The sequence below is a fragment of the Bos javanicus genome, chromosome X (assembly GCF_032452875.1).
Source record: "Bos javanicus breed banteng chromosome X, ARS-OSU_banteng_1.0, whole genome shotgun sequence".
In the NCBI taxonomy this organism is placed as follows: domain Eukaryota; kingdom Metazoa; phylum Chordata; class Mammalia; order Artiodactyla; family Bovidae; genus Bos; species Bos javanicus.
Window position 1 is genome coordinate 133243730 of NC_083897.1, and position 13515 is coordinate 133257244.

The window sequence follows — 13515 nt, forward strand, 5'->3', positions numbered from 1 at the left end:
AAAGGGCCTGGTGAGCCCCATCCAACCATAGTGAAGCTCAAGATTTACTGCTTGTTTGACCATCATTCTAACAATTCAGGATGTGGTCTCCACAGCACTAGAATCAGCACTAGACTCTGCAGAAAAAAGGACAGCCACACCTTGCAGATTTTTTTAGATGAATCCCAGTCTCTCTGATACCTTTCTTAATGTAACTATCACTCCACAGTGGGTGTGATTCTCATGTTTAAAAACACTTATTTCTGTAGCATAGGACCTCCAAATGCAGCCAACTACTCCATCTGGGCGCTCAGATGAAGAAACAACTGTCTGTTCCAACCTAGGGGTAAAACTAGCTCTACTGGGCTTAGGAGAGAATGGCATCTTGGCTCCCCAGTGTGGTACCAATAAGGGATTTTCAGGAATATTTTTTACTATAACCAATGTTTATTTATACAGCAACTCTAGAACCTAGTCTCCTTGTAACATGGCACTCTAACGAATATAGTGAAGTATTACAAAGAACAGGTTTTGACACTGGGAAGCCTGGTTCAAATTCTGGCTCTGCCACTTACTAGTTATAAATGAAACTTTAGACCCATGACCTGACCTCTCTCAGTTACCTCATCTGTAGTTGGATATGATAGATGGAGGAAGCGTTACACACAAATACACAGCATAAAGCTGAATTATCTACCATCTTTAAGAAAATTCTTTGTACACCAGAGTTCTACCTCAGAAATTCTGTATCATGCCTGCCATATCATGCCTACTTATCTCCAGAGGCTATAAAGTGGACACCTCAACCTCCCTTAGCCTTGTTTATTCTCTTCTAGAATACCAGCCCACTTCATTATGGGACTATCTAAGATCACCCTCTATTGTGAGGAGATCTCCCTACACATAAATGATGTTTCTTTCTCAGTTGGACAATTGAAATGTTATACAAACCACCCTACGTCTTCCTGTCTTTAGAGTCAAACAGCCAACTCAGTTTTCCCACAGTTTCTCTCACACTGCTGCACTCACCCTTTTTTGGGAATATGACTCCACCAGCATAGGACTCAGAGGTACTACACAACCTAACAGTTGCAGACATGGGGTGAAAAAACAGCTCTTTATCCAAAGGAAACAATGGAGAAAAGGAAAGTAAAATTTTCTAAGTTGTGGTGTAACAAGGAGAAACTGAGATATCACTTGTGCTTCTACCATATTTCTTGTGTATCAACTACAAATAGGAAACTGTATGCTGCCAAGTAACTGTTCTCCAAATAGCAGTGGACTAGGCACTGACAGAAAATACAGGAGAATCACCTCTACCTTCCAAAGCTGGTAATTTAACTGGAGGCACAAAACAAATGGGCAATAGCAAAGTATGCACGGAATATGTAACAGTAACAAATAAGGCAGAGATAAAAGTAGTCTGTTTTAGACAAAGTAAAGCCCTCCTGAAGGAGGTGCCTAATGATTAAGCAGATGAAGGTGGAAGGGCATTTTGGACCAAAAATAAAAAACCAGGCCAGAGTAGTCTAGAGACACAGAGAAGGGAAGAAACAGACAGAGTAAATAGATTTAGAAAATATACAAGCAACAGAACAAGAAATACAATATCTGCCTTAGGGGATAGCTTTATACCCTCCTTAAAGAGGGGGCAGGCTTCAAGAAGTCACACCCCTGAAGTCTCCCACTGGCATAACCCAACAGAGGCATCACTTACCCGGATAAGGGAAGCCTGATGCCGAGGGGGTTTGGCTCCTGGGCCTCCCGTTGAGGGTCCCTCAGGCTGGACAAGGGGCTGTCTAGCTTCATAAGGAGCTGAAATGGCAGGAGGGAAAGTCAGCATGGTTCACAAAGATTCCACCCAAAACTTATGAATTCACATTCAAACTGCAACAGTGTCTGCTCTTTGGGGAAGAACTAGTAATTAGTTTATACACAAAGGGTCACATAAGACAAACAAGGGCTTCCCTCATAGCTTAGTAAGTAAAGAATCTGCCTGCGATGCAGGAGACCCTGGTTCAATTTCTGGGTCAGGAGGATCTGTAGGAGAAGGGATAGGCTACCCACTCCAGTATTCTTGGGCTTCCCTTGTGGCTCAGCTGGTAAAGAATCCACCTGCAATGTGGGAGACCTGGGTTCGATCCCTGGGTTGGGAAGATCCCCTGGAGAAGGGAAAGGCTACCCACTCCAGTATTCTGGCCTGGAGAATTCCATGGACTAAGTCCACGGGGTCGCAAAGAGTCAGACACAACTGAGTGACTTTCACTTTCACTTTCTTTCACTTAAGACAACAAACCTTGGTGCCCCTGGGTACAATTTAACTGAACCATCTAAAGATAGTCAACAAAGTCATAATAAAGCAGGGAGATATTTACATCAGGTTAAGATTAGCAATAAATTGGAAAGGTGGAATAGTGTAAACCTAAACTGGGATAGAAAATAATGAGAGTAGTTAGAAAAGTGCCATGTTTTAAGTGTTCAACTTCTAAATATAAGGTAAATTCTATATATACCCTGCTATTTAGAATGCTTCCACTCATCATCCACACTCCCAAGATGCAAGAAAGTGAGTATGAATTTTGAACATTAAGAATCAACATTATCATTTTGCTTATTTTTGAAAAATAAATGCCACTATCTTCTTTTCCTTATGGAAAGAATGTAAAACCAAATAGAGAAAAAAACATAAAAAGGAATAAATGCATTTTATATTTATTACTTTATCATTCAATAACCAAACTAAAAATAATTTTTCTACCTTTAAGAAAAGTTTTTAAGTCACAAAAATGAATGCCTATTTTTCATTCCTTTTATTTCCAGAACACTTAATAACAACTTTCCCAATATGATACGAAAACAGTTAAACATAACCAGGCAATATTCAGCTCCAACAGAAAGGGGAAATTATCACTCAAGATGAAACCATTTCTGATCTCTGTAGGTTAACAGTTCAGGTTTTTGGAAGTATATAAATAAGTAAAAGGCTTTCTTTCTATAGCTTCCTTATACATCAAATTAGGTAGAGACAGAACAGCAGCCTGTTGTGGCATCATCTTTAGCAGAGTTCAAACTTTTTAAAATAAAGAAGGTATAACAACAGGACATCAAGAACAACAAACCACTCTTGGGCTCACATCTGCTCTTTGTATTTCCTCCAAGGAAATGGAATACATTATTATACAATTATTATTAACACAATATTATAACATTAAATTACATTAAAACATAAAAATCACTGGAAAAATGCAAAGCAGATTTTCTGATGCTGCTAAGAATATATGATGCTGCAAAAGAAACATACATAGAGAATTCATAATCCAAATCTTAAAATATAAGTTTCAGATGGTAGGCAGGTGTTGTCCTCAAAGAAGGATTTTTAAGATCATTCCATTTTGAAGGATCATCAAATTTAACTCCTACTGAAAGGTCTGAACCACAGCAAACTGTACCATGGCTGGGATACCAATGGTCATAAGCTTTCCCTGGGAAGCTGATCCCTCTGCCTCCCCTTAGAGGGAGGGAACTTCTACTGCTCAGGAAGGACACATGTAGGGGGAGGCTGACTGGCCCATGGCTCCAATCCCTCACCAACAATGGCCTTCCTTCCCTTTAAAGAGACAGACGTATCTTATCAATAAGGCTTAAATGAACACTGAGCCACATGGTGGGTCATTTTTCGAGAGGCCTGGCCTCAATGGCAGATTTTCTCTTCATACCCGTGTGGGAAGCGTGGGTTGGTCACACCTGCCTGTGACTGGAAAGATGAGTGTCTAAAACCTTCTGGTCACAAATCTTAGACGCATGCTCCTATCAGTTGGTACCAGAGCTGATATTCAGGCCACTATCAGTCTGACTCCTGTCTCATTCCTCAACTGAAACTGAACTCAGGAGGCAAAAGATAGGTACTACTCATTGTCTCTACTCTTTCCCTCCCAAATAAAACCTGAAACATGCAACTCAATACAAAACAAATAATTCTTAGATCCCCTTATAAGAGGTTGAACAGGGAACTAGAAGTACCACCTTTCTCCAAGGGCAAGATTATAAAATGAACCTTAAAATATTTCATCACTCTGAGATTCAGTGTCAAACTAGAACAGAGATCACAACTAACTGCCCAATAAAAACTCTCCATCTGCAGTCACCCACTGAATAATATCTAGAAGGTGACTTTCAAGAATACTTGAGCTTCAAAAACATAATGAGTACCACATTCTAGAAACACAAAAGAAAATACAAGGGAACATCTTAGCACCTACAATGTGCCAGGAATTGTGCTAGGAATAGACGTTTATATAATATTACTCATTTCATCCACAGAGCAAAATTCTAAGGCAGACTTCATTTCATTTCACAGATAAGGGAAATTGAGGCTCAGAAAAGCAAAATACATAGTCATACAGGCTGGAAATGGAAAGAAATGAGAAACGTAGGCCTACCAAGTCTACCTTTAGGCCCAGGAGACCAACATCACAGCCCATGCGCTTAAGTGAGATGATACCTAGCACTGATACATAAGAATAAGATGCATAAGAAAAAGTAGAACAGACACTGATTTTAAAATAAGACTTTAGACAGCAGAAGAAGCAGGTTTAAAGAGTCAAAAGTAGTTACCTCTGCATAGAAGAAATATATCTCAGCATAGCAATGAATAGCCCATATATGACAAACGCACAGCTAACATCAAACTTAATGGTAAAAAGCTGAAAGCATTTCCTCTAAGATCAGGAACAAGACAAGGATGTCCACTCCCACCACTTTCATTTAATGTACTTTTGGAAGTCCTGGCCATAGCAATCAGATAAGAAAAAGAAATAAAAGGAATCCAAATTGGAAAGAAGTAAAACTGCCACTGTTTGCAGATGACGTGATACTACACAGAAAATTCTAAAGATGAAACCAGAAAACTATTAGAACACATCAATTAATTTGGTAAAGTAGCAAGATTCAAAACTAATATGCAGAAATCTGCTGCATGTCTATACACTAACAATGAAGTATCAGAAAGAGAAATTAAAGAAACAACCCCACTCACCATCACATCAGAAAACAATAAAATATTTAGGAATAAACCTACCTATGGAAGCAAAAGACCTGTATTCAGAAAACTATAAGACACCAATGAAAGAAACTGAAGATGATACAAATGGAAATATATACCATGTTCTTACACTGGAAAAATAAATGCTGTTAAAATGACCATACTGAGGAGGAGGAGCCAAGATGGCGGAGGAGTAGGACGGGGAGAACACTTTCTCCCCCACAAATTCATCAAAAGAGCATTTAAACGTCGAGTAAATTCCACAAAACAACTTCTGAATGCCGGCAGAGGACAACAGGCACCCAGAAAAGCAACCCAACTCTTCGAAAGGAGGTAGGAAAAAATATTAAAAACAAAAAAAAGAGACAAAAGAGGGAGGGACGGAGTTCCGTCCCGGGAAGGGAATCTTAAAAAGAGAGAAGTTTCCAAACATCAGGAAACCTTCTCACTGCCGAATCTGTGCCGAGCTTTGGAAGCACAGAGGGCAACATAACAGGGAGAAAATAAATAAACTATTTAAAACTCGCAGATTGCGAGCCCTACGGTAACTCCCCCAGCAGAGAAGCAGCGCAGACGCCTGCATCCGCCATTAGCAAACCGGGGCTGGGCAGGGAGGCGCGGCGTGAGCTGCATCGCTGAGAGTAAGAATCTGGCCTGAATACCCTGAGCGCTATCTGAGCGAAATAATTTGGGCTAGCAAACCAGACTGTGGGATACCTACCACGCGAAAAGCCAGCCCTAACCTAAGACCGCCAGGCCCGCGCACGGAACAAAGGACTGAACAGAGATAGCCAGCTGCAGACCTTCCCCCTCCGGTGACAGGCAGCCAGAGCCGGAAGGGGGCAATCGCAGCCCCAGAGAGACATTATCTATAAAATTGTAAGCATGCTTCTTTGCTAACTAAAACTTCTTGGGGGTCTGGACGGTCAACATCTGCCTGAGAAGGTGCGCCAGTTTTACATCCAGATAACCGAGTGGCGGGGAGGCGATAAGTCGCAGCATTGGCGCTCGCCTGGGAAGAGCAAATTGGCGCTCGGACCTGGGAAGAGCACAAAACGCAGGCCCAACTGAGTCTGCGCCTCTGAGGACTACCCGAGTGCCTGAACCTGAGCGGCTTGGACCTGGGAGGTGCATGCAGCCCAGGGCCAGCCTCGGATTGTTCCCGGCGGAACAACCTAGAGTCCGAGCAGTGTGGACAGGGAGGCTACACGCGCCGTGAGCAGGGGCAGACCCAGGGTGGCTGAGGCACTGCGAGCCCACGCCAGTGTTATTTGTTTGCATCATCCCTCCCTCCCTCCCCACAGCCCGACTGAACAAGTAAGCCTAAAAAAAAAAAAAAAGTGTCCTCCACCGTGCCCTTTGAGTCAGGGCGGAAACCAGATACTGAAGAGACTAGCAAACAGAAGAAGATATAACAGAGGGAAACGCCTTGGAAGCTACAGGCAATAGATCAAAACCCTGTGGTTACTACGGACTACACAGGAAGGGGCCTATAGATCTTGAGAAATATAAATCTGACCAAGGAACTAGCCAAAAATGAACTGAACCCACAACACCCACAAAAAAAAAAAAAACAAAAAAGTCCTAGATATATTTTTATTATTTTTACGATCATTCTTTCTTTTTTTTTTTAATTAAAAAAAAAAAATTTTAAGTCCTCTATTGTTCCTTTAATTTTCACTATTATAACCTATTACTTTGCAAAAAAAAAAAAAAGACCCTATTTTTTTCTTCTTCAGCAAACTTCATATATATATATTTTATAATTTTTTGACCTTGTTTTTTTTGTTTGTTTGTTTTTGTTTTTTTTCTTCTTTTCTTTAACATTGTATTTTTGAAATTCCAAACTCTACTCTAGATTTTTAATTTTCGATTTTTGGTATATCTTATCAATTTTGTACCTATAGTTTTTTTTTATAATTTCTGTGACTTTTTTTTTTTCTTCTTCTCTGTTTCTTTCTCTTCTTCTTTTATATAACATTGTATATCTGAAATTCCAAACTTTACTCTAGATTTTTAATTTATGCTTTTTGGTATTTGATATCAATTTTGTACCTGTATTTTCTGTATAATTTTTGTGACATTGTTCGTATTTGCTTGTTTGTTTTCTCTCTTTATTTTTCTTCTTTTTTTTTTTTTGTTTTTTTAACATTGTATTTTTGAAATTCCAAACTCTACTCTAGATTTTTAATTTTTGCTTTCTGGTATTAGTTATCAATTTTGTACCTGTACTTTCTTTATAATTTTCACGACCTTGTTTGTTTTTGTTTGTTCGTTTTTTCTCTCTTTCTTTTCCTTCTTCTTTTCTTTAACATCGTATTTTTGAAATTCCAAACTCTACTCTAGATTTTTAATTTTCGCTTTCTGGTATTAGTTATTAATTTTGTACCTGTACTTTCTTTATAATTTTCGCGACCTTGTTTGTTTTTGTTTGTTCGTTGTTTCTCTCTTTCTTTTCCTTCTTCTTTTCTTTAACATCGTATTTTTGAAATTCCAAACTCTACTCTAGATTTTTAATTTTTGCTTTTATGTATTTGTTACCAATTTTGTACCTTTAAGGACCCAATCTTCAGGACCCATTTTTCACTAGGGAGTGAGATTACTGGCTTGACTGCTCTCTCTCCCTTTGGACCCTCCTTTTTCTCCACCAGGTCGCCTGTGTCTCCTCCCTAACCCCTCTCTACTCTACCCAACTCTGTGAACTTCTGTGTGTTCCAGACGGTGGAGAACACTTAGGGAACTGATTACTGGCTGGATCTGTCTCCCTCCTTTTCATTCCCCCTTTTATCCTTCTGGCCACCTCTGTTACCTTCCTCCTTCTTCTCTTCTCTGTATAACCCCGTGAACATCTCTGAGTGGTCCAGTTGTGGAGTGCACATAAGGAAGTGACTACTGGCTAGCCCACTCTCTCCACTATTGATTCACCTCATCTCATTTGGGTCACCTCTAACTCCCTCCTCCCTCTTCTCTTCTCCATGTAACCCTGTGAACCTCTCTGAGTGACCCTCACTGTAGAGAAACTTATCATCTTTAATGTAGATGTTTTATCAATGGTGCTGTATAGAAGGAGAAGTTTTGAAACTACTGTAAAAATAAGACCGATAATTGGAAGCAGGAGACTTAAGTCCAAACCCTGACTCCAGGGAACTCCTGACTCCAAGGAACATTCATTCACAGGAGCTCATCAAATGCCTCCATACCGACACTGAAACCAAGCACCACACAAGGGCCAATAAGTTCCAGGGCAAGACATACCAAGCAAATTCTCCAGCAACAAAGGAACACAGCCCTGAGCTTCAAGATACAGGCTGCCCAAAGTCACCCCAAAACTATAGACATCTCATAACTCATTACTGGACATTTCATTGCACTCCAGAGAGAAGAAATACAGCTCCACCCACCAGAACATCGACACAAGCTTCCCTAACCAGGAAACCTTGACAAGCCACCTGTACAAACCCACACACAGTGAGGAAACACCACAATAAAGAGAACTCCACAAACTGCCAGAATACAGAAAGGACACCCCAAACTCAGCAATTTAAACAAGATGAAGAGACAGAGGAATACTCAGCAGATAAAGGAACAGGATAAATGCCCACCAAACCAAACAAAAGAGGAAGAGATAGGGAATCTACCTGATAAAGAATTCCGAATAATGATAGTGAAATTGATCCAAAATCTTGAAACTAAAATGGAATCACAGATAAATAGCCTGGAGACAAGGATTGAGAAGATGCAAGAAAGGTTTAACAAGGACCTAGAAGAAATAAAAAAGAGTCAATATATAATGAATAATGCAATAAGTGAAATTAAAAACACTCTGGAGGCAACAAATAGTAGAATAACAGAGGCAGAAGACAGGATTAGTGAATTAGAAGATAGAATGGTAGAAATAAATGAATCAGAGAGGATAAAAGAAAAACGAATTAAAAGAAATGAGGACAATCTCAGAGACCTCCAGGACAATATTAAACACTACAACATTCGAATCATAGGGGTTCCAGAAGAAGAAGACAAAAAGAAAGACCATGAGAAAATACTTGAGGAGATAATAGTGGAAAACTTCCCTAAAATGGGGAAGGAAATAATCACCCAAGTCCAAGAAACCCAGAGAGTACCAAACAGGATAAACCCAAGGAGAAACACCCCAAGACACATATTAATCAAATTAACAAAGATCAAACACAAAGAACAAATATTAAAAGCAGCAAGGGAAAAACAACAAATAACACACAAGGGAATTCCCATAAGGATAACAGCTGATCTTTCAATAGAAACTCTTCAAGCCAGGAGGGAATGGCAAGACATACTTAAAATGATGAAAGAAAATAACCTACAGCCCAGATTATTGTACCCAGCAAGGATCTCATTCAAGTATGAAGGAGAAATCAAAAGCTTTTCAGACAAGCAAAAGCTGAGAGAATTCTGCACCACCAAACCAGCTCTCCAACAAATACTAAAGGATATTCTCTAGACAGGAAACACAAAAACGGTGTATAAACTCGAACCCAAAACAATAAAGTAAATGGCAACGGGAACATACTTATCAGTAATTACCTTAAACGTAAATGGGTTGAATGCCCCAACCAAAAGACAAAGACTGGCTGAATGGATTCAAAAACAAGACCCCTACATATGTTGTCTACAAGAGACCCACCTCAAAACAGGGGACACATACAGACTGAAAGTGAAGGGCTGGAAAAAGATTTTTCATGCAAATAGGGACCAAAAGAAAGCAGGAGTAGCAATACTCATATCAGATAAAATAGACTTTAAAACAAAGGCTGTGAAAAGAGACAAAGAAGGTCACTACATAATGATCAAAGGATCAATCCAAGAAGAAGATATAACAATTATAAATATATATGCACCCAACACGGGAGCACCACAGTACGTAAGACAAATGCTAACAAGTATGAAAGGAGAAATTAACAATAACACAATAATAGTGGGAGACTTTAATACCCCACTTACACCTATGGATAGATCAACTAAACAGAAAATTAACAAGGAAACACAAACTTTAAACGATACAATAGACCAGTTAGACCTAATTGATATCTATAGGTCATTTCATCCCAAAACAATGAATTTCACCTTTTTCTCAAGCGCACATGGAACCTTCTCCAGGATAGATCACATCCTGGGCCATAAAGCTAGCCTTGGTAAATTCAAAAAGATAGAAATCATTCCAAGCATTTTTTCTGACCACAATGCAGTAAGATTACATCTCAATTACAGGAGAAAAACTATTAAAAATTCCAACATATGGAGGCTGAACAACACGCTGCTGAATAACCAACAAATCACAGAAGAAATCAAAAAAGAAATCAAAATTTGCATAGAAACGAATGAAAATGAAAACACAACAACCCAAAACCTGTGGGACACGGTAATAGCAGTCCTAAGGGGAAAGTTCATAGCAATACAGGCACACCTCAAGAAACAAGAAAAAAGTCAAATAAATAACCTAACTCTACACCTAAAGCAACTAGAAAAGGAAGAAATGAAGAACCCCAGGGTTAGTAGAAGGAAAGAAATCTTAAAAATTAGAGCAGAAATAAATGCAAAAGAAACAAAAGAGACCATAGCAAAAATCAACAAAACCAAAAGCTGGTTCTTTGAAAGGATAAATAAAATTGACAACCCATTAGCCAGACTCATCAAGAAACAAAGGGAGAAAAATCAAATCAACAAAATTAGAAACGAAAATGGAGAGATCACAACAGACAACACAGAAATACAAAGGATCATAAGAGACTACTATCAACAATTATATGCCAATAAAATGGACAACGTGGAAGAAATGGACAAATTCTTAGAAAAGTACAACTTTCCAAAACTGGACCAGGAAGAAATAGAAAATCTTAACAGACCCATCACAAGCATGGAAATTGAAACTGTAATCAAAAATCTTCCAGCAAACAAAAGCCCCGGTCCAGACGGCTTCACAGCTGAATTCTACCAAAAATTTAGAGAAGAGCTAACACCTATCCTGCTCAAACTCTTCCAGAAAATTGCAGAGGAAAGTAAACTTCCAAACTCATTCTATGAGGCCACCATCACCCTAATACCAAAACCTGACAAAGATGCCACAAAAAAAGAAAACTACAGGCCAATATCACTGATGAACATAGATGCAAAAATCCTTAACAAAATTCTAGCAATCAGAATCCAACAACACATTAAAAAGATCATACACCATGATCAAGTGGGCTTTATCCCAGGGATGCAAGGATTCTTCAATATCCGCAAATCAATCAATGTAATACACCACATTAACAAATTGAAAATTAAAAACCATATGATTATCTCAATAGATGCAGAGAAAGCCTTTGACAAAATTCAACATCCATTTATGATAAAAACTCTCCAGAAAGCAGGAATAGAAGGAACATACCTCAACATAATAAAAGCTATATATGACAAACCCACTGCAAACATTATCCTCAATGGTGAAAAATTGAAAGCATTTCCTCTAAAGTCAGGAACAAGACAAGGGTGCCCACTTTCACCATTACTATTCAACATAGTTTTGGAAGTTTTGGCCACAGCAATCAGAGCAGAAAAAGAAATAAAAGGAATCCAAATTGGAAAAGAAGAAGTAAAACTCTCACTATTTGCAGATGACATGATCCTCTACATAGAAAACCCTAAAGAGTCCACCAGAAAATTACTAGAAATAATCAATGACTACAGTAAAGTTGCAGGATATAAAATCAACACACAGAAATCCCTTGCATTCCTATACACTAATAATGAGAAAACAGAAAGAGAAATTAAGGAAACAATTCCATTCACCATTGCAACAGAAAGAATAAAATACTTAGGAATATATCTACCTAAAGAAACTAAAGACCTATATATAGAAAACTATAAAACACTGGTGAAAGAAATCAAAGAAGACACTAATAGATGGAGAAATATACCATGTTCATGGATTGGAAGAATCAATATAGTGAAAATGAGTATACTACCCAAAGCAATTTATAGATTCAATGCAATCCCTATCAAGCTACCAACAGTATTCTTCACAGAGCTAGAACAAATAATTTCACAATTTGTATGGAAATAAAAAAAACCTCGAATAGCCAAAGCGATCTTGAGAAAGAAGAATGGAACTGGAGGAATCAACCTACCTGACTTCAGGCTCTACTACAAAGCCACAGTTATCAAGACAGTATGGTACTGGCACAAAGACAGAAATATTGATCAATGGAATAAAATAGAAAGCCCAGAGATAAATCCACGCACATATGGACACCTTATCTTCGACAAAGGAGGCAAGAATATACAATGGATTAAAGACAATCTCTTTAACAAGTGGTGCTGGGAAATCTGGTCAACCACTTGTAAAAGAATGAAACTGGACCACTTTCTAACACCATACACAAAAATAAACTCAAAATGGATTAAAGATCTAAATGTAAGACCAGAAACTATAAAACTCCTAGAGGAGAACATAGGCAAAACACTCTCCGACATACATCACAGCAGGATCCTCTATGACCCACCTCCCAGAATATTGGAAATAAAAGCAAAAATAAACAAATGGGACCTAATAAACCTTAAAAGCTTCTGCACATCAAAGGAAACTATTAGCAAGGTGAAAAGACAGCCTTCAGAATGGGAGAAAATAATAGCAAATGAAGCAACCGACAAACAACTAATCTCAAAAATATACAAGCAACTCCTACAGCTCAACTCCAGAAAAATAAACGACCCAATCAAAAAATGGGCCAAAGAACTAAATAGACATTTCTCCAAAAAAGACATACAGATGGCTAACAAACACATGAAAAGATGCTCAACATCACTCATTATCAGAGAAATGCAAATCAAAACCACTATGAGGTACCATTTCACACCAGTCAGAATGGCTGCGATCCAAAAGTCTACAAATAATAAATGCTGGAGAGGGTGTGGAGAAAAGGGAACCCTCTTACACTGTTGGTGGGAATGCAAACTAGTACAGCCACTATGGAGAACAGTGTGGAGATTCCTTAAAAAACTGGAAATAGAACTGCCTTATGATCCAGCAACCCCACTGCTGGGCATACACACTGAGGAAACCAGAAGGGAAAGAGACACGTGTACCCCAATGTTCATCGCAGCACTGTTTATAATAGCCAAGACATGGAAGCAACCTAGATGTCCATCAGCAGATGAATGGATAAGAAAGCTGTGGTACATATACACAATGGAGTATTACTCAGCCATTAAAAAGAATACATTTGAATCAGTTCTAATGAGGTGGATGAAACTGGAGCCTATTATACAGAGTGAAGTAAGCCAGAAGGAAAAACATAAATACAGTATTCTAATGCATATATATGGAATTTAGAAAGATGGTAACAATAACCCTGTGTACGAGACAGCAAAAGAGACACTGATGTATAGAACAGTCTTATGGACTCTGTGGGAGAGGGAGAGGGTGGGAAGATTTGGGAGAATGACATTGTAACATGTAAAATATCATGTAAGAAACGAGT

The 13515-nt window shown here is 38.7% G+C and overlaps 1 protein-coding gene across 2 annotated transcripts in view; it reads right to left on the reverse strand.

The window, feature by feature from the left end:
* REPS2 (RALBP1 associated Eps domain containing 2) overlaps positions 1–13515 on the reverse strand; it is a 252936-nt gene that overhangs the window by 155909 nt on the left and 83512 nt on the right. For both annotated transcript variants that reach the window (XM_061408068.1, XM_061408067.1), the window contains exon 5: positions 1697–1794. In XM_061408068.1, coding sequence (XP_061264052.1) covers positions 1697–1794 — 98 coding nt within the window. The remainder of the gene's footprint in view (positions 1–1696; positions 1795–13515) is intronic.